General features: G+C 44.5%; 1 protein-coding gene across 6 annotated transcripts in view; it reads right to left on the bottom strand.

Moving 5' to 3' along the window:
• Window positions 1-25,778, bottom strand: part of PHACTR1 (phosphatase and actin regulator 1) — a 308,828-nt gene that overhangs the window by 151,207 nt on the left and 131,843 nt on the right. The window contains exon 1 of one of the 6 annotated variants that reach the window (XM_075745036.1): window positions 7-262. The exons of the other annotated variants lie outside the window; for them this stretch is intronic. Coding sequence (XP_075601151.1) covers window positions 7-262 — 256 coding nt within the window. Of the gene's footprint in view, window positions 1-6; window positions 263-25,778 lie in introns of those variants that run through there. 6 annotated transcript variants of the gene reach the window in all.

Below are 25,778 nucleotides of genomic sequence, written 5' to 3'. Positions count from 1 at the left end.
ACTCACCGTCACGGGCTTCCTCCCCGCGACTGCAGTTGCTGCAAATGTGTTTGATCTCCTTGCCTATGTGACAGTGTATCACAAAAGAGACATTGTTGTTAGTGGTGGTGGTGGTGGGCTCCTTCAGTGGCTTCATCCTCACTAGATAGAAAGCTTTCTTTTTAGGTTTCTCTCTACTCATGTCTGAAACCGAGCCCTGCCCGCAGCCAGAAGAAGAAAAAGCAAGCATCCCAGGCTGCCTGGCGTGCGTGCAATCCGCCATCCGCTCCCTCTCGCCTCAGCGTTTAGCTGCCACACACACAACAGGGATGAAGGGGAGGGCTGGGGGAGGGGGGGGGCAGGAGGCAGAGCGGGCAGGAGCGCTGCCTGAGCCTTGCTGCCCTCCGCGACCCCGATCCTTAACCAATCCACTTGGGCACGCCTGGAGGATGCTCAGCACGTCCCCGCTCCGGCCATACCAGCAACGAGCCTCACCCCCAGCCGTGGGCGCTAGGCATGTTTGGCGGCAAAGGGGAGCTCGGTACAGTTTTGGCTACCTTGCCGGCTGCACGCGTGCCAGAGGCACAGAGCCTCCCTCCCTTTGCTTTCCCCTCTCGCACCCTCCTCTTCTCCCAAGCCTCCCCTCTGTTCTGGCAAGCCCCCCACACCCGCGGAAGCCCCGTGTCAGGCCGCAGCCCTCTGGGATGGCGGGCACAGCTGCCAGCACTGCCAGCGCCACGATGCCCTGGCCAGACATGCTGCAATCCTCTAGCCTGGTGAACATGGCAACCTCACCCTCATGCTCGGGCAGCATGGCAGCCTGTCCCGTCACAATTAGTATTTGATATGCAAAGGACAGTCCGCCAGCAGGCTGGCGGTGGGCTGCCCCCCTTCTCTCCTCCCCTACCTCCACAGGCGGCTTCTGCTCTGGGGGTGCAGGGCCCTTCTGCTTCGGGTGCCCCAGGAAAACTAACTCTCCTCCTGCAAACCCCTTGCGCTTTTCATTCTTGTTTTTTCTCCCCATTTCCTTCTTTTAAAAGGCAGAGGAGGTGCCCGTCCTGGCCTGTGCGGGGCTCACAAGGACAGCCATCGCCAGTGGCACCGGTGACTTCAGCCCAAGCCCCCCAGCAGCGGGACCGTTCCTCCTAGGCTAAGGCTGCCCAGAGGCTCCCGGAGAAGCGCAGACAGTCTGAATTCATTTCAACTGCTTATCTAGGGGATGAATATCCCCTTCTTTGTCTCCCTCGCCTCCTGCCCAAAATGCAGCTGCTGCAGAGAGCAGCCCTATCATCCCTGGGTGCCTGCAGCCCAGGCAGCACGCTTGCAAAGCTCCCCCAGCCTGAAGGGGATTATAATTTGTGGCCAGACGCTCTGTCAATCCCTTGCTGCCCAGCTGCCCCCAAAATGTGCTGTCTGCTTTCACGGCACAGTAAACAGCCCAAGCTGCCCAACCTGCCAAAGCAACAGTTCAGGACAGTGCCTGTGAAACAGAGAAAGGGGGGAGCAGGGGTGAGGACGCCCGCTTCTTGCAGGCTTTGAGAAGGAAAGCCTGAAGAAGAGCTGATAACCTCAGCTCTTCTGGTAGCTATTATAGGAATGTGAGTGTTGGTCCTTTAAATCTTCAGCAAGCTATCAGTTTGGCAGGCACTAAGCAGAGAGAGTGCAATTGGGGCAGACGAAACATGGCAAAGAATAACACCATTCTTCTTATTTTTAGCCAAAGCCCTTGCTTGCTGTTAGAAGAAATCCACTCATTCTGCAATTCCTTACCACTTCCACATATTGTTGCCACATGCTTTACTGCAACAAGAGGCCAAAATAACCCTGATTCTCTTCAACTGCACATGAAACAGCCAGTGAGACTTTTGCCTAAAGAAAGACGGAGCAGAAACTTAAGCACTCAGTGCCATGGTTTTCCATTTTCTCAAATGCACGCACACACACACACGCACAGACACACAGAAGATGCACGCAATGAAACTGCTGACCTACTTGTTCTGCGTCATTCTGATGCAGGTCTGACTTCTCACCTGGCGCTCCCAGGAGTTGAAACCTTGAGATATCACATACGACAAAAATTGCAAGGCTTTACTTTCCTCAGCAGCGTTCACAAATCGGACTAGGTGCTATCAGATCTCACGGAAACACGGGCTGAAGCATGCTCTCAGCAGAATTGTGCCACTCACTAAGCCATGCAAAGCATCCTGCACACTGGGCTATGTATATAGGTTTACGTTGAACAGTCGGTCACCTCAGGTTAAGTATTGCCCCAAAGGACTTGATTTTGCATGTGTTGCTCATCTAAAATTCTCACCCATTTCACATAAGCGGTAGGAGAACAGGGAATGTAGAGTTATTCGGGAACAAGCAGGTGAATTCCCCAAATAGGCGTCTCGTGTAGTTACGAGTTAATGCACTGAAAAGCCATCCCTTTGAATGCCTGATGCTGAGACACTGTTTGCTACCTTACACATTTGGAAAGCGAAAGCTGAGAAGAGTTTGATCCCCCAGCAGTCCCATGGCGGTTCAGACACTCGCAGTGGATTTTCTTCTAACTTATTCATTGCCTTTGAGAACACCTTCAGTTTGGTTGTGATTCAGAAAATAATTAGGAAAGTGGAAGACATGACCATAATTCACCTTCTGAACTTGCTTAGAGTTCACGGCTGTCTGTCCCTGGTACTTGGCGCTGCTGCATTACAGAAATGGGTCAGGAAAGCAAAGCACGTTAAAATGTGAACTTCCCCGAATTTGGGAAATATGAGTGAGATCATTATTTGGGAAATGCAGAATGAGCTCAAAACTGGAATACTGTATCTGGTGTCTCAGGGCAGTATTGGGGTGTTTTAGGAAAGGAAACTAGAGTGATATATTCAGCAGAGCTCATCTTATAAGGCAAGTGGTCTCATAGTTCAGGAATCAGGTAGGACTTTGGACATGAAAAATTGGGTCAGGTCATCAGTCTCTTGCAGTCTCCTTCTCTGACCTTGGATAAATTACTTACAATGTCTTGATATCTCAGCTCCTTGGCTAAAGAACAGTGATGTTGATGTTTCTGTTTTTCAGACAAATTTTATGAAACCATATTTCAAGGTGCTCTGAAGGTGTTTGTATATGACAGAGAGGGAACACTTACACAGACTGTTCAAATACAGAGATCTACTATTTATAGAAAAATGAGAGGGGAAACAGGAAAAACATGTTCCATCAGGCTTAGTCCAAACAGTTCACTCATTCCAAACTTAAGCTTTTTTGTTTCACTGGATTTTGTTTCAACAGTATTTATCCCTCTTCTTCCAACTCTTTTTATTCTAAAACTGTGAAATTCAACTCAGATCTGAAAATAGACTTGGTATCCAAACCCCTGCATTTTTAGTGGCTCTGTTGTTATCTCCCAACCCCAAACAACTTTTAGAGAGGGACAGGAGTAACCCTTTTCTCAGTCAGAGGCTGGAAGGAGACTATCTGTGTAACTATTCCTAGAGGTCAGGTCAGGTCAGAAGCTCCTTAGTGACTCCATCCAGCTTCACGTGTACTCCATATTACGAAAGAACCAACAAAAATTATGGGAACAGACAGAGTTTTTGCAAGCAGATCCCAGGAGGCTGTGGAAGCCCAGCTGCTCTGACATGTTTGAGGACATTTGGGAATTAAATAACTGGTCCAGTGGGTAACACTGATTCCATGTGGATAAGAACCCCAATTTATCATGGAGAAAGACCAGCGCATTTTTGCTTGCAGGTGCTCTGTATTTTGAATGCAAACAAGCCCTGAAGCCATCTGCTAGTATGTCTCTTGTAACATGCACTTCGCTATAACATGCAAATTGCCTTCATTCCTAAGAGCCGCCTTATAGAGGATCTGAATTTGCCACAGCTCATAAACCAAAAATATGTTTAATTATGATCTGTGTAATTATGGTGAAAGCTGCCGCTGCTAATCAGTTCCAGGACAAATAATGTAAAATGAACGTACTACCGTATTCTTGCAGAAAAGGACTTGCTTTGCCTTGTTTTTAAAGGTAAGTAAAAAGAAAAAAAAAAAAGCGTAACAACTCTTTCACTGCCTCAATATGTGGCTACAAACCTTGGCATAATTTTGTTGCACAGTGCACAACAAAATCAAGGAAGAGGATGTCAGATAGTTGGCTATTTGACAGTGAATCAACAAACTTGCATCTTATTCCCAGCCCACATTTGCTTCTTATATAAGCTTGGGAAACCTTTTGTACCTTCAGGTTCCACCCCCTGCCACCCTGCAGTCTTTGCCATTAAGGACAGTGCCACTTCCATAGTCCATAAAGAAGGGAAGAAAGCAGCATCCCCTTTAAACAGATGACTACCGAGATATGGATTCATATCTGCATCAAAATCTTTAAGGCTCCATCCTGTCTTTCCATTTTTTTCCCCAGACCATGACTCCCCCTGTCACAGATCACCTGGCTGAGAGTCTTTTTGGGACACTGTGCCCTCAAAGAGTCTCTTGTGAAAGCAAAAAGTTATGCTGGAACAAAGCAGGTGAGCTTTTGGCTGCATCCTCCACACCACAGAAAAGATGATTTCCTCTTTTTTCTCTGAGCTGTGGCACTGTGCAAACGCGCAGTGCCATACAGAACACCCCTAAAGTCTGCCCTAAGCCCCTCGGCTGAACAACATGGAGGTTTCTGTGCGGGCAGGACAGGTTCCCTCCTGCTTCCAGCACAAACAGGTGGACATCAGAAATCATGTGGAAGCCTCTCAGCCACGTTTCTTCAACACAAAGGTTGTCTTGGAGAGCTGTAGTGTTTCCCTGAAGAAGCTGTGGCTAACAGGATGGCCCTGTCTGGGTAAAAATCCTAGACAAATGCAAGTCTAACAAGACAGCATCACTTCCCAGCAGTTTAGTCTTTCCACCCAAAACACCATGATTCATTTGTTCTACAGTCTATTTAGGCAGTGATGTTTTTGCAGGGATGCCCCTGTACTTGGCAATTTTTTCTAAATATTTTTCTCTTCTTCCTGTTTCCTCTGCCCACTGTATTATGAATCCCAGTGAGAATAAAAAAAGAGATAAAAAATAAATTAACTAATTACCAGCTGCTCTGGTGATTAATGCATACATTGATGTTGTATTACACATACTGAAACAAACTGATCAACTTGGAGTGAAGAGGAAAATAGATACGATTCGATCCACTGACTACAACAGAGGAATCAGCCACTAACGCAGTACCCCCTTCGGCAGTATCTTCTGTTCACTGCCAAAAAATGCCCCAAAAGGCACCTCAGGATCACCGACATTTGCCAAAGGAGTTTGTTGCCAGGTGGAGAATCCTTCTACTCGCAAACCACAACTCAAACCTGGATACCCAAGTATTTTCTGTTTGCCAGGCAATTAGTGCATCAGGACTCTGGTCCATGGCAGGGGCTCCAGGGTGCTAGGCTGACAGTATTTCTCTGTATTTCTGCTTACTGCACGGCACATCAGCAAAACTGGGAGGGCAAGGAGGAGGGAGAATCAGCCTGAGACTACTGCAGGCCAAAATAGAATATGACCTTTTTAGTTCTGCAGCTATAAACACATTCTTAAGCAACAATCCCAGCTACTCCTCGCAGTCACGAGCCCAAGAGAGCCAGGTGATGACTGCCACACAAATGCAAACTGAAGGCTGAAGAAAGGAAAGAAAATGCCTTTTCCTGGTCTTCCTACATTCAGCAATGCTGCTGAAGCATCACATGGCTTATTCTTGCTCTACTTGCAGGGGTCTCCACATCCCATGCACATGCTTTGCCATGGTGGAGTTCTCTCCTTATTTAGGAGAAGCCCTGCTTTATTTCAATGTGATACCATATGGTGTGATAAAAATGAACAGAAAAGGTTACACACAAAAAACACATAAGCTTAGAAACACTTGTTTGCTGGAAGTGTGAAGAACAGCCGACGGTAAAGGACTTCTAAGGATAAATAGGAACATGTCATCCTACCCAGCAGGACAGACGGAAAGTTTCTGAGTTGCCATTTGAATGCCCAAACATGATGTGTAATTAATACACAAAGGCCTGATGAAGCTAAGGGTAAACACCAGCAATGAACCAATGGGGACTCCGGATTTGTAAAACAGCTGAACAAGCAACCATTAGCATTAGATGATGCTCAGAGGAAGAGACAATCTTTACGCTGAAATTACAGGTGAAGTTTTAGCTCTAGCAAAGTCACTGCAAGTCCTAGCACCAGAGCCACTAGCCACTACAGTCCTAACAAGGTCATTAGCTCCCATCTTAGGAAATCCACTCTGAATTTTTTAATTCAATTCAGATGTGCCGTGCCCTGGGGTTTTAGTGATCTGTTTGGAGTGCTTTGCAGAACCTGCCTAACTGGCTTTCCAGAGGAATGGAAGCCTACATTATTTTTATCTTGATAACAGACACAGGCTAGGGCAGAGGCATGCATTTAGACTCAGTAGCACTCCTGCACCCTTGGTTTAGGTATAGTTGCAACCTTGAAGTTAACAAAAAGCAGTTCCAAAAGCCCTGGTGCAATTATGAAACTGAAATCAAGGAGGAACCTGAATCAAGTTCTGCACATCATAACATATACCAAAACACAATAGCACTGGTGACTTGGGGACTCACAACATGCAGCAGCTTCCTGGCTAGTTACTCCCTGCTTGACATTGAAAGAGTAAGGTCTGATACACGTTGTGGATTTTCACACCCCATCACCTCCCAAACATCTTTTTCTTTCTGCTCATAAACAGCTCTGTACCGTCTGCTTTCCTCCCACCAAAACCAGAGCTGTCTTATATACAGGTGCAGAAAAATATTAAAAAAAACCCTCAACACAAAACCAAACCCACAGTCAGGTATCTGGCTGCATCTATAATTCCTCACAAGGTTATGTTCCTCCACAGCATGCTAAAAAAATCTCAGTGAGGGGAGAAGGCAGAGTGTGTCTGCGTGCGTGCCTGTGCGTCTAGCAAGCCCCTGGGGGAAAAACTGAATGTGACTTATTCTTGTCAGAAATGGTCCTAGCCATGAAAAAGGGAAGGAGAAGGTCCAGAGGAGCAGTCCAAGGCCTTGGAGTAAATAAAGAGAAGTACGAGCCACCTCTGATGGCAAACAGGCAGAACTGCTCCCATACCATGGGTTAGTTTTATACCTCTTCCTAAGGATATAGAAACTAGGCACTTGTGGTTTTGTTGGCTCCAAGTAAAACTACACATCTGAAAAGCAAAGCAAAGGCGGCAGGTGGAGGGTTCCAGAGATGTGCATTGCAACTGTTTCATAACAAGAAAACAAAATCAAATGTTTGACTTAACATGGAAACCACAGCAGAAGCCCTGAATTTGCAACACGCGATGGAGAAACTTGAAACTCTGTGGAGCTGATCACGTTTTCTGTGTGTGACAAACCGATGACTTGGAACAGCCTTTTCTGGAGACTCTTGCATGCAAAGAAAGCTCAGTGAAGCAGGTCATGGTCATCATCTTTCAGGATGCCACTATGGTTTTCTTGCTATTTTCTCAAGAATTGCACATGTCTCGAGATGGGAATAAAAGAAACATTGCTTAGAAAAAAATCTGCTTGTAATTGCTAGTGCTTTAAAACCTTCGGTGATCAACTTGAGACACCTGAGAAAAACCCATTCTTTCTAGATCTGCCACTTGGGATATCCTAAAAGTCTATCCCTTTTACAGTGTGTGGGATAGATGTGAATATCACGAAATCCCAGAGGTCTAAGACTTTCCATTCCCTGTCACAGGCAGTCAAGGACTGAGCCATAGACAGTGCTCTGTCTGCCCTGTCTCCAGAAAGGTCTGAGTCATCTGGCTTTAAGGAAAATTTAAGAAAATAGGTCAAACTGAACTTTCCATCACAGGCAATTGCAACGAAGTCAATCAGCTTGCACAAGCATTGCTCTCAGCACAAATTGCCCCCGCACTTCTGTCTACATGACTAATCAAATTAATTCCTGATGATATCAAGTAGCATAGCTTCCCTAAGAATATACACAGACTAACATTTCCTGCTGATAATCCTTACTTTTATTATTGCTTCTCAAGACGAAATTATGGGAAAGGATCTGACTACAGGAATCTTTGCTGAAATAGTACATCCAAAATAAGTAAGAGCATGGCTTGAAATTGCTGGACAGACCAAAAGATTTATTTCAGAGCAATGAAATGGATAGTTATTTCCTCAGAAACTCTCTACTGGCTACTGAGATCACCAGCCTACAGTGGACAAAGTTACAATCAGCACACAATGGGGATGACTGGATTTTTTTGCCTTTACAAATGACTCATATTAAGTCTGTTGCTTGTAGTTCAGAACAGTTTACTTGAAGGTCAGAGATATGACTCTGCATGAAGCACATTCATTTAGGGAACACTTTCACACACACAAAAAAAAAGGCAAATGAAGAAGAGTAAGTTTTGCAGACTTAGCCCCAAAGAGCTTATTTGCAGTAACATGGTTTTACACTCTTAGCCAAACTTTCCAGGCCAACGGCCCAGAACTTGCCATGTCTTTTGTAGGCCACAGGGTCAGTCACACAGGACTAACGAGTTTTCATTTCAGTTTAATGACTTGCTGTGGTTCCTGGGGTTTCCTGTGCTGTTGTGTTTGAGGCAATCTGAGAAAGTCATAAAACTTTGGAAGATAGACGTGGGGAAAACCAGGTGGCAAGTCCAGTCAAGTCAAACCCTGACTAAGCTCAGATGGAGGATGAGAGGCTAAGCTGAAGGAGCAAGCTAAATGTTTGCAAGGTCTAAATGAGCAGGCAGGCAGAGATTCAGGAGAGAACATCAGGTGAAGGGAAGTAACATTCAGTAGGAAGAGAAAGCAGATAAAGGGAAGGAGGAGGAAAAGAGAGATTAGGAGAGCTGTGAATAGACATTCAAACTTTCAGGGTGCCTTTGAACTGACAGACCCTCCCAATCTTCAGGGGCTTCCCCACCGCTGAAAAGCACTTTGTAATTACACATGAACAGTGCAGGAACCAGGAGTACCAGGGCAGCTGCAAAGGACGATTAAGGTACCTACGCTGGCAAAGCTGTTAGGGGGAAGCTTTCATAAGCATCTGCCTCCACTGGGCCTGACAGCAGCACACACTGCCAATCTCCTCACTTCAATAAGCACTCACATTTTTCTCAAATTAGAGAAAAAAGACAACACAAATCCCTAGGAAAAGCATGCAGTTTCTATACATATCTCCCAGTGAGCTAGAGGCTTGCAGTACTGAAATGAAACAAGAAGCTTCTGACAATATAATGACCATCTTTTTCAGTCTTTTCCTCCTCCAGCATAAACACAGGCTCCTCTGAACAGCACAGAAATCTGCATGAGGAGCCTTTCACTTTCTCCACAGAAAAGCAGCAAAAAAGGATTCTTCCTCTCCTCCTTTTAGCCCCTATTATCTTTACTGCAGCCCAGTCATTTTTCATCGTCAGACTCCTATCTCTTAGTTGCTGCTTGTACTTTTCACTGTGGACTGGTATGAAGCACAAAGCACAGAGGGAAAAGTTTGGCTTTGCATCAGTCCTATGTCATCGCTCCCCTTCCGTCCCCAGAGTTTAACAAAACCAGGCTAGTCTCTACAACACCAACAGACAATACACGTGCCATCAACAGATCTTGCTGACAAAAGGCCATATGAAGAATTGTTTGCTTCTTTAAAACACTGAATAGCAGTCAACAAAAGAAGCTGCAGTGTGCTAAAGGATCTGAAGAAACAGCTGTATAATCAGTTTTTGCTGAAATCCTGGAACATATTTTAATGTGAAATTTGCTGAGCTCTTTAACATCTGCCCACTGGATAATTATAAAGCCTCAAGATCCAGACTGGATTTTAGTAATTTTTCAGGGCCTTTTATAAAAGAAGAAAATATTAACAGCTAAAATCTAATTCAGCTTTCTCCATGATGCTTTGTCATACTGTATAACTACACACCTATAATACTCTCTGATATCTTAGCCATCATGTGTATACATTATTCATAAGAAATAAGAACTTACTCTTAACATTTGTTACCTTTCGAGGTTTTATGGATCCAACTGCTCCACCTGCATGATCCACAATGCCTATCTGCCAAAAGCTAAGAGTCTCCAGAGGACAAAGGTGGAGGTAGCACAAAAAGCCAGATTTTGCTTTTACCAAAGGTTTGAACTAAAGAACATGTGACCGATGGCTGAAGTAGCAAGTCTGCGGTACAATGTGCAATTCATTCACAGTGGAGGAAATACAGCAAAATAGTGGTAAACCCCACTGCAGATCTTTTTTATTACTTTGTATTGCAGAAATTCAAAGGGGCCCCAGCAGAGTTCAGGACTGCAGTATCCAATGCACTCTAACATTTTAACAGACTTTTTGTCCTAATGATCTTCCTTCAAGTTTTCTCTAGTGCAGTAATCCTCTGAGCTTAAAGCATGCCAGCTTCAAGACTTTGGTGCTTCAACACTTTGGTAAGGCTCTAAAGTGCATCATGAGGCCAATAGCAGATGGAAGCCTTCAATCGCTTTATGGTTTATGACTGGACATCTTTCAACAAAACGTATACTAAGAGGTGAAACACATCTACGCTCCTTACATCACCATCGAAGAACTTACTGTTCATAAGCAGTATTTAAAGGCCACACTGAGAGAAGATTCAGGACAGAACATAGTTAGCATTCTTTTGTGATGCTTGCACTGAAGCAGATGTGTCTGCATAAAAAGATATTTTCCCCTCCCCACAACAGGTTAGGGCTTAAAGGTGAGACTACTAATTACTTAAAACCAAACAAAAGACCAAGTTGCCTAGAGAGGTTGTAAAATCTCCATCTCTGTTGGTTTTCAAAGCTGGAATTAATAAGCCCTCAAGCAATCCGATCTAAATAGACCTGCTTTGAGCTCTGGAGAGCCCATCCAAACTGAATTATTCTATGATTCTAAAACATTCAATCAATAATATCTTCCTCTGACTTGTACATCTTTCTGCTAACAACCAAAGGCAGTCTAGGGCCAAAGACTAGCTCACTGGGGTTTGCGAGTGTATTTCTGCCCTCTGCAACTACAAAGTGACCACACTTTCTTGTCAGGGTAACAGCTTTCAACCACTCAAATATTTAAGTGGGATGTGACCATGCTACAGCCCTTTGGTAAGAAGCTGGTGAGTTCCACACATGGAAATATATACAGCTTTTCATTTTACTCCAGGGAAGCCTTTTGGCTTTCTTCCTCAAGGGACCTTCAGCTTCTCTTTTAGAGAGATCTCATGTACTATATCAGCTGCAAATAAACTTTTCATATCAAGGCACTGTTTTTTGGTTGTTTTTTTTCCCCGGCTATATTTCGCCATTTTTCTAGCCACTTTGTGAAATCCTGAACTATGCATATTTTGCAATTATGCCTTGTAATCCTTCCTGACAGAGGTTCCTTCATCACTTCCTAACTGCCTCTAACTGAAGGAGTGTCTCTTCCACACTCTGGTTGCCAGAGGACGAGTATCCTGGGAAACACAACAAGTATCACAAAGGGTTTCTTTGGCTATCTATCTGAGGCACTGCTCTCTTGATGTCCGGACAGAAACACACAGAGAGGCAAATGGAAAGGCTTCCAGCCCCTGACAATAAGGGCATTAGCTGTGGTTGCGTGCGGGAGAGGAGCAGGAATTTTATGAGGCCAGTCTGGCCTCCAAGAGGAAGCACGGGGACCAGTAATGGGGATCAACTTTTGCTTTGCTCTTTCCTTGTTCTTCTGACCAAAGCAGGACTTAAAAGCAAAGAAGGTGACAAAACAAAGAACGTGGGTTGTAGAGAACGAAGCTGCTTATTATAAAACTATTATGAATAGTTGGCTTGGTGCTTAGCTAGGGGATAACGAAGTTAGCAATTAGAGATGATGAATGGTTGAAGGGGTTTTATAATGATACGGAAAGATTTTCATCTTTATATCAGACAGGTTGAATTCAGGTCAAGTCAGTACCAACTGAACGTGAATGCCATCTGATTTATTTCATCAGGCTGTGTGGAATGAGCTTGGTCTCTTGTAAGCTCTTTGGGACAAAGGCTTATTCATAAGTAATTATCTGTAATAAGCACCTCAACTTGCATGAGGAGGTGCTTTATACAAGGTACTGTTCAAACAGCCCAGCCTTGAAAAGGTTAGGATTCAACTAGATACAACTGTAAAAGTATCATTTAAATATGACAGAACGACGGCATAGCTTGTCCAATGCCTTATAGAAAGTATGTGCCAGAGCTCTATTTGAATCTACGTTCAATTACAAGCCAGTTCTTCCTGCCTGGGCATGTAGAAATTGCACAGTGCATGTTGGGCACAACTGCAGGCTATATAAAGAAGCAAAGAACAGAAGGTGCCCTTTTACTGGCCACCACGTTCATCAGCATCTTTCAAGAGTCTGCTTCTGCTCTCACAAATCCCCTCAGTAAGAAAGAGAAGGCGTGTTAGTGTGTTGGTTTTGCGTGGCAAGGTTTTGGTAGCGGGGGGGCTACAGGGGTGGCTTCTGTGAGAAGCTGCTAGAAGCTTCCCCTGTGTCTGACAGAGCCAATGCCAGCCGGCTCCAAGACGGACCCGCCGCTGGCCAAGGCCAAGCCAATCAGCGCCTCTGTGATAACATATTTAAGAAAGACAAAAACAGTTAGAGAGTGCTTTTGCAGCCAGAGAGAGGAGTGAGAAGATGTAAGAACATCTGCAGACACCAAGGTCAGTGAAGAAGGAGGGGGAGGAGGTGCTCCAGGCGCCGGAGCAAGATTCCCCTGCAGCCCGTGGTGAAGACCATGGTGAAGCAGGCTGTCCCCCTGCAGCCCATGGAGGGAGGATGAGGGGGTGTAGAGATTCCACCTGCAGCCCGTGGAGGACCCCACGCCGGAGCAGGTGGAGACACCTGAAGGAGGCTGTGGCCCCGTGGGAAGCCCGTGCTGGAGCAAGCTCCTGGCAGGACCTGTGGATCCGTGGAGAGAGGAGCCCACGCCAGAGCAGGTTTGCTGGCAGGACTTGTGACCCCGTGGGGGACCCACGCTGGAGCAGTTTGCTCCTGAAGGTCTGCACCCCGTGGAGGAGACTCACGTTGGAGAAGGCCGTGAAGGACTGTCTCCCGTGAGAGGGACCCCACGCTGGAGCAGGGGAACAATGAGTCCTCCCCCTGAGGATGAAGAAGCGGCAGAAACACCGCGTGAGGAACTGACCGTAACCCCCACTCCCCGTCCCCCTGTGCCGCTGAGGGGGGCGGAGGTTGAAGCCGGGAGTGAAGTTGGGCCCGGGAAGATGGGAGGGGTGGGGGGAGGTGTTTTTAAGATTTGGTTTTATTTCTCATTCCTCTACTCTGTTTTGCTTAGTAATAAATAAGATGAATTCCCTCTCTAAGTTCGGTCTGTTTTGCTCGTGATGATAATTAGAGAATGATCTCTCCCTGTCCTTATCTCGACCCGTAAGTTTTACCTTTTCTCCCCTGTCTAATGAAAGAGGGGAGTGATAGAGCGGCTCTGGTGGGCACCTGGCCCTCAGCCAGGGTCAACCCACCACAGTTAGTTAGTACCAAGGAATGGCGTCAGCTTCTGGCTCGCTAGCAAGAGCTATAAACAACATTAATTTCGCACAATGGACAACTGCCTCTTCTACTGGGTTAGTGTCAGAGAAGCACTGGGATTTGCAAGTCACAACTTGTAGTTCAGCTCCTTACCAGAAATTTTCAATGACTCAGAATTATGAATCCTCCAGTTTTTTACATTTTGGGAATAGTAAATGAAGTACATGAGAAGAGGTTAGAAGTAGTGGAGAATGGAGACATAGTTAAGGGGCCAAAGAGAGGTAGGAAAGTTGGACAAGAGGAAGCTAGGAAAATATGTTGAGCGTGGAGAAAGAAAAGAAATAGAACAAGGACAACAGACACTGACCTGACCTGTCAGGGTGGTTATACTGATGCAGTCCATTGTCATTGCCACCAGCCTAGCACGGATTTAAAATACCACACACCATAGTGCTTCATCTGGCACACTACAAAGCAATGTTACTCTGCTGCGCATTCCACTTCAGGCCTATGCAATGGGACCACATTAAGCATTTGCAGCAGTATAATCACGCTGAATAACTGGACTTTTTGAACTCTTTAAACATGGGTTTCCTTGGGTCCCTAGAATGACTACCACAAAACCAACAGTGTGGAGGGGAATGGGGGAGAGGTTAGCCAGTCTTAAGTTCTCCATACTAGGCTGCACAGTCCATACAATCAGATTTTTTTATTGTGACAACTCTCCCGAAGTTAAAATAGTTACAATTATAATAAGAAGTTTGAAGCATGGAGTTTAGGAGTAGGTCCTCAGGACTTGTGAATGTCGCCACGGCAGCAATGGACTAATTCAGGTACAACCAAATAATATTAATCAAAGCATCTGAGGGAGGAGGTGGAAGGAAACGTCCCCAAGGCTAGAAAGAAAGCAGCACAGTTTTGTAGGGAGACACAAAGGGAGTCTAGCTTTGGATAGCACAGTAGAAGGTGATCTCTTTTCCTTCAGTACTTTCTGCTGCTTCTCCCCATCCTGTCAGGGCAACAGAGAGAAGCAGGCATGTTGCACAACAAAGGAAGGGGGAAGGATTGCAGCTTGATTCAGGAGAAAAAATTAGGAGCTAGCCGAGATGCCAGAGCAGTCAAGGAATTTCTTTACTCTCACATACACCCCTGCATTCTGTACCTTATCTTTCTGATGTTTTGTTCCATTTTTTAAAGCCAATGGATTGAATAAATCTATTATCTTTACATTCTGTCTCCTGACACATTTGAGTCTGAGCATGTAACACAGCATTTTTGCTGCACAGTAATGATGACATTGGGACCCTTCTTCTACAAACATCAAGATTTCTAATACATAGCCTCAGGATATCCAAAGGCTTACAGATGTCCGGTTTCAGAGCTGGTGATGCTAGGTTTGACAAGATGACGTATCATCCAGGGACAAACAATTACCAAGAGAATGCTAGCTTTTGGGCAAATAGCAAGGAAGATTCATGGTCCTGAGGATCCAGAGGATCCTGAGGGTGAAGGACAATGTGAAAGACCTTTATTTTTGTTTACAAGTTTTGAAGTTGAGTGTGGTCATTCAGATCTAGAACACAGAGCTCAACTGCTTCACAGAAGCAACTCAGAAATACACCTTGCCTGTGCATGATACATACTTGTAAAGTTTAGGGTGGTTCCTCCATGTGTCAGCAGACACAGGAGGTTCTTCAAGCCTGACTCATTTGCCTCTCTTGACAAGAAGCACAGCACTGTTTGAGATGAGAGACACTGTAATATCAATATCTTTCAGTCCTAAGGGTCTAAAACTGTTTGCCAACATCCTGTAAATGAGTAACTTCCAATTGTCTACTGGTTGGGAAGGTGGGTAGTAAAAAAAGTACATAGGGTGAACACAAACAAAATATTGTTTAACTATCATTTTAATGATGATTACAGAGTTTTCCTGGTAATTTTTCAATTGTTTCAGGCATCGCCTTCTGATCTTTGACTACAAAATGTGCCTGGATGACAGGTCAGATAAGACACAGGCCTTTTAAAAATGTGAAAACATTCTTCAAGCAGTTGTCCTAACAGAGATTTTTGATAATGCAAGCCTTGCAAAAATAGGTTTTTGGGAAACAATGGTTCTACACACTTGGGATGACTTAGTTAAAACCAAAACAACAGGGAAAAGTCACAATGCAAAGCTTTGTGTTTGGATGCTTGGTATACCTTTATAATTTTAATCTCTGTAGATTAAACACTCTCTGTAGATCACTGTGCTCACAAAATGAAATACATTGAAATTCAAACCAAAGATCCTGAAACAAACCCAACCAGAGGCATTAACAATGCTCCAGTGAGTACGTTGGCACACTTTCATATTCCAGGTCAATGAAGCTTATTCTAAGCAAAACATCTGGAGCACTGTAAATCCAGCTTTCTTTAAAAACTAAATCTAAGCTGAGCTTCTCTTCATTTCTTTAAGATGGCATTTAATTACAGTTCTGATCAATGACATTTTGCAAAACCATCTCCTGCACTACAGGAGAAAAATTATTATTTTTTTCTCTCATTCTACTCAAGGTAGTTTCTCAGAGCAGAGCATTAAAATCTTAATTTCTGGTCGCTAGCACTGATTTTTTGATCAAAATACAGAATTTAAATGTTAGTATATGGCCAATACGTTTTAGAATTTATTTATACTTTCCTCTCCTTTTTTTCTACTCAGAGCTGGATTGAAAGACAGTATTTAAGGCTAGATTCAGATCTAGGCTAAGGAAATGTATCTTCATTGCTTCTCAGGCTTTTTAAAGGGAGTCACTGATACCAGAATTGCAATGGAAATGGGAGGAGTATTTCCAACCCACTAAGCTGGTGAAGAATTATTTAAATAAGCATTCAACAGATTTTGTCTTGTGGTGGGTTGACCCTGGCTGGGAGCCAGGTGCCCACCAGAGCCGCTCTATCACTCCCCTCCTTCACTAGACAGGGGAGAAAAGGTACAATGAAAAGCTTGTGGGTCGAGATAAGGACAGGGAGAGATCACTCACTAATTATCGTCACGAGCAAAACAGACCGAACTTAGAGAGGGAATTCGTCTAATTTATTACTAAGCAAAACAGAGTAGAGGAATGAGAAATAAAATCAAATCTTAAAACAGCTCCCCCCACCCCTCCCATCTTCCCGGGCTCAACTTCACTCCTGGCTTCAACCTCCGCCCCCCCCAGCGGCACAGGGGGACGGGGAGTGGGGGTTACGGTCAGTTCCTCACGCGGTGTTTCTGCCGCTTCTTCATCCTCAGGGGGAGGACTCATCGTTCCCCCGCTCCAGCGTGGGGTCCCTCTCATGGGAGACAGTCCTTCACGACCTTCTCCAACGTGAGTCTCTCCCACAGGCTACAGTCCTTCATGAACTGCTCCAGCGTGGGTCTCTCCCACGGGGTGCAGACCTTCAGGAGCAAACTGCTCCAGCGTGGGGTCCCCCACGGGGTCACAAGTCCTGCCAGCAAACCTGCTCTGGCGTGGGCTCCTCTCTCCACAGGTCCTGGCAGGAGCTTGCTCTAGCATGGGCTTCCCACCGGCCACAGCCTCCTTCAGGTGCCTCCACCTGCTCCAGCGTGGGGTCCTTCACGGGCTGCAGGTGGAATCTTTACACCCCCTCATCCTTCCTCCATGGGCTGCAGGGGGACAGCCTGCTTCACCATGGTCTTCACCATGGGCTGCAGGGGGATCTCTGCTCCGGCGCCTGGAGCACCTCCTCCCCCTCCTTCTTCACTGACCTTGGTGTCTGCAGAGTTTCTTACATCTTCTCACTCCTCTCTCTGGCTGCAAAAGCACTCTCTGTTTTTCCTTCTTAAATATGTTATCACAGAGGCACTGATTGGCTTGGCCTTGGCCAGCGGCAGGTCCATCTTAGAGCCAGCTGGCATTGGCTCCATCAGACACAGGGGAAGCTTCTAGCAGCTTCTCACAGTAGCCCCCCCGCTACCAAAACCTTGCCACGCAAACCCAACACATAGATGCATTCAACTAAGTCAAACTGGGCATCTTTGGAGAATACACTTTCTTGGCAAAAACCTAATATTACCAAATTCTGGCCGTAAGATATTATACAAGCAAACCCTTGGCCCCTTCCTCTCATGAAAAAAACACAGCCAAAGAACATTTGTCCTGTGCCCAACAGGCCCTGTCTGCCGCTGCGTTCTCAGCCTCAAGGTTTGAGAACGTCAATGGCTCTGAGGCTACGACCTGAGTCCATTCGCCCTGAAAAGCAAACAAACAAGCCAGGCACACTTCATTCCTCAAGAATGTATTCCTTTACCACAATACTTTGAGGCCTTTCCTAAAACAGATGTCCCAGACTGATTTCTGCTTGATAACTGTCCTCCTGTGTACACTGAAATTTCACTTTGCCCTTGTCACATGGGAAAAACATCCTACTGAATCTGTGTCAGCTCTTCCCCCATAAAGCTATGAAATAACTACTATAAAGTTAATGCCCAGAGTAATGTGGAATTAAACTCCCCTGACATGTTAAGCTGGATGCAAATACATGCAAATATTGCTGTATAATGTCTTCTGCATTGCTCAGTATGAGGCAAATGATACCATGACTACAGATGTAATTTTCAAAGAAAAAGAAAAAAAAAAAAACAAAACCACTTGCAGCCTCTCTGGCCACACTATGGGAAGTTCAATTCAAAAAGAATGCTTGATTCCCTTGAAGTTTATATCACGTAAAGAAGGCCTCCTATAAGTCTTGCTTTAGACATTAGTATTGTTTTATGGATGCAGGTTGAGGAAAGTGCATTACTCAGGATAGCCGAATTCAGTCCTTACGTAGCATGAGCCCATTCCAGTGATTATTATTAGGGCATCACTGCAATGGTAAAATCTCTCAAGATACACCAATTCCTAAAGTGTAGCTAAACTGCATAAACAAACACAGAGCTCCTGAAGAAAATATTACTATTAATAATTCACAGATTGGTAGGGGTTGGAAGGGTCCTCTAGAGGTCATCTAGTCCAACCCCCCTGCTATAGCAAGATCACTTAGAGCAGGTTGCACAGGATGGCATCCAGGTGGGTTTTTGAATATCTCCAGAGAAGGAGACTCCACAACCTCTCTGGGCAGCCTGCTCCAGTGCTCGGTCACCCTCAAAGTGAAGACAGTTTTCCTCCTGTTCAGATGGAACTTCCTGTCTTCCAGTTTGTGCCAGTTGCCCTTTGTCCTGTCACTGGGCACCATTGAGAAGAGCCTAGCCCCTCCCCTAGACATCCACCCTTTAGATATTTATAAGCATTGAAAAGATCCCCTCTCAGTCTTCTCTTCTCCAGACTAAACAGACCCATCTCTCTCAGCCTTTCCTCCTATGAGAGATGCTCCAGTCCCTCATCATCTTTGTAGCCCTCCGCTGGACTCTCTCCAGTAGTTCCCTGCCTTTCTTGTACTGCGGTGCCCAGAACCAGACACAGTATTCCAGATGTGGCCTCACCAGGGCAGAGTAGAGGGTGAGGATAAACTCCCTCGCTTGACCTGCTGGCCACACTCTTCTTAATGCACCCTAGGATACCGTTGGTCTTCTTGGCCACGAGGGCACACTGCTGGGCTCATGGAGAGCTTGTTGTCCACCAGGACTCCCAGGTCCTTCTCCACAGTGCTGCTTCCCAGCAGGTCAACCCCTAAGCTGTACTGGTGCTTGGGGTTGTTCTTCCCTAGGTGCAGGATCCTACTCAATTTCATATGATTGAATTTGAATATTGAATTTCATTGCACCACAATATGTCCTGGAAGCCTCAGAAAAGATACAAGGGCTAGTTGCTACAGTAAAGACTCAGAAAGAGTCCGAGATAGAGCTGCAAGATAGATATCAGAAGAGAGCAGCATGCTTTTTGTGGTGGCTCCAGTCAGTTCTTGTGGACACATTCACTTAAAAAGTCTCCCAATATCTTCACAAGAAGTGGCTGCAAGTCGCTATTACTCCAAGGCCTAGGACCTGCATTTGCTTTAAAAGACATATCCACAGAGAGCAATGCATTGCTGCACAGGGATGCATGAAGCATAACATATTATCTGGAAGAAGTACTGTGCTAATACGTCATGCCATGCAGACATACCGTTAACTGGCTGTGAGAAGCAGAAGATGAAAGAGCTGACATTTGCCAGCTTCCCTGGGATTTGTGGTAATGGCTAGCAACTGCACTGCCTATTGAAAAGAAATACCAAATGTGCGTAGGTTGTGGCAGGCTGTGTACAGGCTCTTATGCCAAGATGCAGAAGCAGCATCTCAGAGGTGGCTTTCCAGGATATTTGTTTTCTTTCTTTCTTTCCTTTTCTAAAAAAGAACAACCGAACCATATTCCAGCACTGAGAAGAAGCCTCCCAAAGATGATGCTGCCAGCAGACTTTTTTGCTATCTCACAGACCTTTGTTTTTCACAGCTTTGTAGTAGCCTTCATGCATTACATAGAAAAATGAATACATTGTTTGCCTAGAGTGTCCCCAGAGGAGCAGACTTATTGAGGTCTGAAATATCTTCATCCCATTTGCTGCCCCAGGGCTGATGGCTAGCCTGCATCTGCCATTCACAGGAACTGAAAGTTAGCTGGCCAGAAAGAAAAGCTCCTGCAAAGAAAACATGTTTTACAGAAAAAAAATATGAAAAGAAAAATCTATAATTATCCAGTCACATTACTGACAGTGAGATCCTCCCAGCTTTCCAGCCAGGTACAATTAGCAATTGTTTTAAACAATCAGTGAGCTAATTACAGCAGTAACTTTCCATTACATTTCACAGGGGATGCATTATGTAGTGGGGGACATTAGAAACTGTAAAGCAGTACTTTCGTTTAAAAGACAAGCAGAAACAATACCAGGGTAAGCAGCATACGCTCGACTCCTGCACGACTTCCCTGCAGCACTCCTCCCCGCAGTGCCGGTGGCTGCCGAGCCCCCCCGGAGCAGGCTCGGCACTGCAGAATGCCTCTTTCCCATTTGTGGGTACACACTTTGCTCACAAAAAGAGACCTGGAGCCCTTATCAGTCTCAAAGTGCATCTCTTCACCTAAGCAGCCACACAGCACACTCTGCGGTACAGCACATGCAATCTAGCAACACAACTGCCATCCACCGCTCTCTTACTCCAACTAACACATTTTGAAGTGGCTCAAAATAAGACACGACTACTATCAGTAACTACTTTTCACTTTGAACACTGGATTGTTGATCCTTTCCTTAGCTTTTTTGTCTCTTCATTTAAAGCTTCTTACTAGCAAAGATTAACGACTTCACTGTCCCTGTGAAACTTGGAGAAATGGAGAGGAGCACTGCTAAGCATAGCTACAATTTATGTATCTATACATGAATTCTACTGTTTAGCTTTGATTTGCTGCAGAAACACAATTTTAGCATGGTACGAGATACTCATTTATATCAAGACAATTGATAAATTGACGCCTACCATAAGAGCTGGCATCATAATCTAGTAACTTGAGCCTTTATGGGTCATTATCATCTCAAGAGCGCTCCGGTCTGCATTCAATTACATGTTGCCAGAATGCAATTTCAGTTTCAAGCAATGATTGTAGACTTCTAGATCCTGCCCAGTAAAGCCAATGAAAATACTCCTGTGGAGTTTCAACTGGTGCCCAGTTCCTTCTTCCTCTGGCAACCGGGCATTTCATGACAAGAGGCAGAGATCTGCGTTGCTGGGATGCACACAGAAGGTCAGCCTACAGCTGTCAGAAAACCACTGCTGCTTTGATAAAAATGCAACAGCGTACACACATTCTGGACTCTCCACTTCCAGGCTGCTTGGAGCAAAGGCCTTCACCGAGGGAGCAGCCACCCCATTCAGATGCAGGTAAGCGCCCCATTTTGGCATCCCAAATGGCAAGCACGTTGCTCAGAGAATATATATTCATTCTCTCAGTCTCTCAAAACAAAAGACAAGCTGGCATATGAAAAAGAACAGGCGTGTATTAGGAAAGTCAGAAACACAGCATTTCTCCCTCCCTAGCCCTAAACAAGGCTGAGTAATGTCATGCTATCACTCTCCTTTGGAGATGGCTGTCAGCTGTACCACTACCTGCTCGGGGGAATGAGATGAAAGCAAGCCAGCAGCAACCTGTCCTCTCCCTTCAAACACTCTGAGCACCAGCCGTGCTCACTACACCCCTGCCATCTGTTAGCACCAAACTCAGCGCAGAACTCGACATCCCACTCCCCTGAACTCAATATCGCACTCCCCTAAGCTTACTGTTTCGGTGTCCATCTTCAGTTGTAATGAGTTATTCTTCTCCACCCTACAGCTGGTGGGCGCACAAGGAAGGCCCCATAGCTATGTTCTTGGGCAAACGTGGACATTCACATAATGCAGAAAGTTGGCCTCAGAAACAGACACACACCTTTTGTCTACTGACACAATACTCCATTCTAGACCATTTTCATCTCTTTTAAGGAGAAGAAAGTATATCGCAAACCAATTCACAGCACAAACTTAATACTTTGTTGCGTTTCTTGAAATGTTTTTCATGTTTTTCACTGTCTTATCACATTTAATCTCTGAGGTTTTGACACAGTGAAAGTTTCCCTGTAATAACTGCATACAGACTTCAAAAAAGGATTTTGTTTCCCTAATGGAATGTCATCAGATTGTGATTATTTGCCTCTCCCTTGAGGTATCAAAGATGATTTAAAAAAGCAAACAAATAAAAAAGGTCACCTGAAGGTCCAAGTTTTCAAATATGACTAGTGACTATAGGGGTCTAGCTTGAAGTGCACTAAAGATTTTTAAAAGCAAAGGGTGAGAATTGCTAGAAGGCAGTGCCCTTTAAGATGTGTCCAGCTGGCCACATCAGCAAACAAACCCCAATTGTTTGGAAAAAGTAAGCCTAAACCCCACCAATTTTAATCCCATCTTTAAATACAGTTTCTGAAACGACACCATGGACTTTACAACCAGACAGCAGAGAAACAGCTCTGTTTCAGCAGAGCATGACTCCTGGAGACACAGAGTCACATAAGCAACAGAAGCAGGGTTGCAAGTGCAGCAATTATAACAGCACTTCTTCAGGGAAAAGCAGCTTGTAAGCAAGTAAGCTCAGATACAAAACAGGTCAAAACCACTCCAAAATGACTCAGACATCTCAAAGGCTTGAAAACAACAGGTCAATTTTAATGGCTGTAAAAAAAACACAACCTACAACACTGTTCTCCTGAAAATTTATGCATCAGAAATAAAAAGATGAATGCATGCAGGGGTGATTGCCAGTTAATCACGTCTCCTACAGAACAAGTTCCTGGGCAACCTATACGAGGGATGGACACAATCCTGATCTAACAAGGAAAGAGTCTGGCATACAGCACAGCCTCTGCCCCATCCAAACGTGAATTTGCTGCCCCTGGTTTGCAGTCCATCCCTTAGGGCAGTCGGGGTCAGTCTGTGGATTTGGCAAGTAGTTTCGATGCCTACAACAAAGGCTAGCACAGATTCAACCATGGCTCCTTCAAATTGGTTTGGTCCCTGCAAGAAATGTCTCTGTTCGGCCCCCAGAACTGCTGCCACTGCCGGTTTGATTTTTGTCAGATGGGTTCTCCTTGCCTTCCTTAGCCTGCCAGTTCTCCAGGGCCCACTCTAGATTAGTGGTGGTGGGTTCATTGTCTTAATTTCTTCTTTTTTTTTTTTTTTTTAAATTGAAAACCCCAACAAATCACGATTCAACGCCATGGCATCCGGACTGAACGCTTCTCATTGCTTCTGCTATTCAAGGCATCTGTAAATAACTGATAAGGACACCAGCACTTATTTATGTCTGCAGATGGCTTATTGTTTGGCAGAAGGGGGAAAACCACCACCTCAGGCCTAAAGGAGGTTTCTTAAGCAGAGGTTAGTCACTCCTGCTGCTCATGACTATATGCTTAGGCCTTGGAGCTACCGCATCTACATGGTTGCGAATGGGACAAAGCTTCTTTCACACTGAGATAAATATGCAGAACACCATACTAATTAGCTTAATACACTGCTAGTGTAAGATAGCATAAGTCTTTCAAGTTCAACACAGCTAAATCATTTACTCTCACTTGAGATCTGTCTTAAAAATAGGAGTAATAAATAATAGTCACCTGGATGCTAAGCCTGTCGCTCCCCTGAAAGAACTATGCTCATCCTAAGCACAAACGTGTCTGTACAGATGAAATCTCCCCTGCTCATTTTCTTGCTGTGGGGTGAGCAGTTATGTCCACAGAAAACTAGAGCAAAACAAGTATATTTAAAGTATGGGTGGTCATGGCTTGGGCGCAGCAGCAGAGAGTGGACTGGCCTCTCAATGCTAATGATCCCACCAACCTTCCTTCAATACTCATTTCAAGACCTGAAGTTTTCCCCAGGAGATGTAACTCTCATCTGGGTCAGGTCTCCAGTGAGTAGATTAGCTTGGCCTTTGGGAAATAGAGAAAGTACATTTGGCTAGTTACATCATTTGGATCTTTTCACTCTACTCTGTATAACTGCTTATGGTAGCTGAAAGGAAAAGAGAATAGCCATTGCTGCTTTATTTTCTTCCCTAAAAATATGATCCTTCCCCCCTCCACTCCCCATCCTTATTCTCGGTCATTTTTTATTTTGGATATTTAACAAAGATCCAACACTACTTTCAGGTGCTGTTTGGGTTTTGTTAATTAAAAATAAGATGCCTCAGAAGCCTGATATGCTTAAACACACATCTTTCTTTCCTATTCACTTGTTTCAGATGCAGATAAAATATTCAACAGAGAAGTCATCTACTGTTTCCCATGTACCTCCTCTCTCAAAAAAAACCCCAAAAACCAACACCCAAACCCAAACCAAAACAAACAAAAAACACAGAAAAAACAGAAAAGCCAGTAAGGCACAGTTGAGCATAAAATAATACCAAAACTCTTGGCTGTATGGATCAGCTTCATGCAGGCAGTAAAACTGAAATAAATCTCATTAGCATGACATAACAGTCAATTATAATAAGCAAGATTTAATGTTAAGTACCATAGCCTGATTAATCTGCAGATATTTCTATTAGAGGGAACGGTGCTCTGCAAGTTTCAAGTTTTAGTTCATTGCACCACATTAAGCAAAAGATGGGAAAGGTACAGGGGGAGACGGATTCATCCCCTGTGTAATTGTGCTGACTCCAAAAGCGGATCCCTTTCATTCCTGGAAAGACTCTGACTTGATGTCAAATCCATGCAGACTCTGAGGGCTTCTCCTGATCATCAGTTTCCAGTGGGACATAGAAGGGGGTTTGCTCTTTGGTTTTTAAGTGTTTTCCCAATACATTTCTGAATGTATATAAACTATCAAAATGAAAAAGACAAATGCTCCATGCTTCAAATCGTTCTGGGTTGGATTCACACTTGAACAGTCAGACTTGAGTGCCTGAGGGGAAAACACACCATGGAAAGTACAGCGTGCAGCCCAGCCTGCCATTATACCTGGAAAAGTTGGAGTATTTTGGAAAATACATCATTTCTGTAGGAACGCCTGGCCTTGCAGTGCTCTACAAAACTGAGCTTCCCACTGCGTAAGTTAAAAAGAAAAAACCCCAAAGCTTTTGTATGAAGTCCCTCTTCACAGGGAATCTCCCAAATCTCTTCTACAGCCTTAAAGACACACAATCTAAATTTTCCAAAGACTTAAGTCTTGCCTACTTTTACACTGAATTGCTACAGAATGGAGCACCATTTTAACATTTAACCATTAAACTGAGTGACCTGACATCCTGAAGTCCCTTCTGACCTAAATTATTCTGTGATGCTAAGTAGTGTTGGTTTACTCAACACTGAACTTTGGTATGTTGGAAAATAATTTGGGGAAAAGTTGTTTAACTCAAACTGAAGATCCCTAAAAAACTAGGTTTAGAAAAACAGCATGAAAAATTGAGAGTAATGCTCCAATTTGTTCTGGTACTGAGTAAAGTCTGAGCAATCACATGGGACTTTTTTTCCCTATTTCACTGTTCTGAAACAACTCAAAGTGTGACAAAAATTATTTTCAGGCAAGAATATTACTTATTCTGTAGCCTAGGCTTCCGTTCATCTTTCTTGTTCTTTGCATCTGTCATGAGGGAGGGGAAACAACTATTTAACAACACTCATGTCTCAAAAAATGCCCTCTCTTCCTGCAAACGGAGGTTTTTTCTGGAGAAAACCAGATACATTTTGCCATTTCTCACAGACATTTTATGTAACTCTATCAGACCAAGACTGCGTGAAGCAAGAATTACTCAGAGGCAGAAATACTGCAATGCTGGTCAGAGTCACAGCTACAGCTACAGTTTACTCTGTGTTT

This window comes from Balearica regulorum, chromosome 2 (genome assembly GCF_011004875.1).
Source record: "Balearica regulorum gibbericeps isolate bBalReg1 chromosome 2, bBalReg1.pri, whole genome shotgun sequence".
Lineage (NCBI taxonomy): Eukaryota > Metazoa > Chordata > Aves > Gruiformes > Gruidae > Balearica > Balearica regulorum.
Note: the sequence above shows the minus strand (reverse complement) of the source record. Positions and strands in the feature narration are given on the sequence as shown.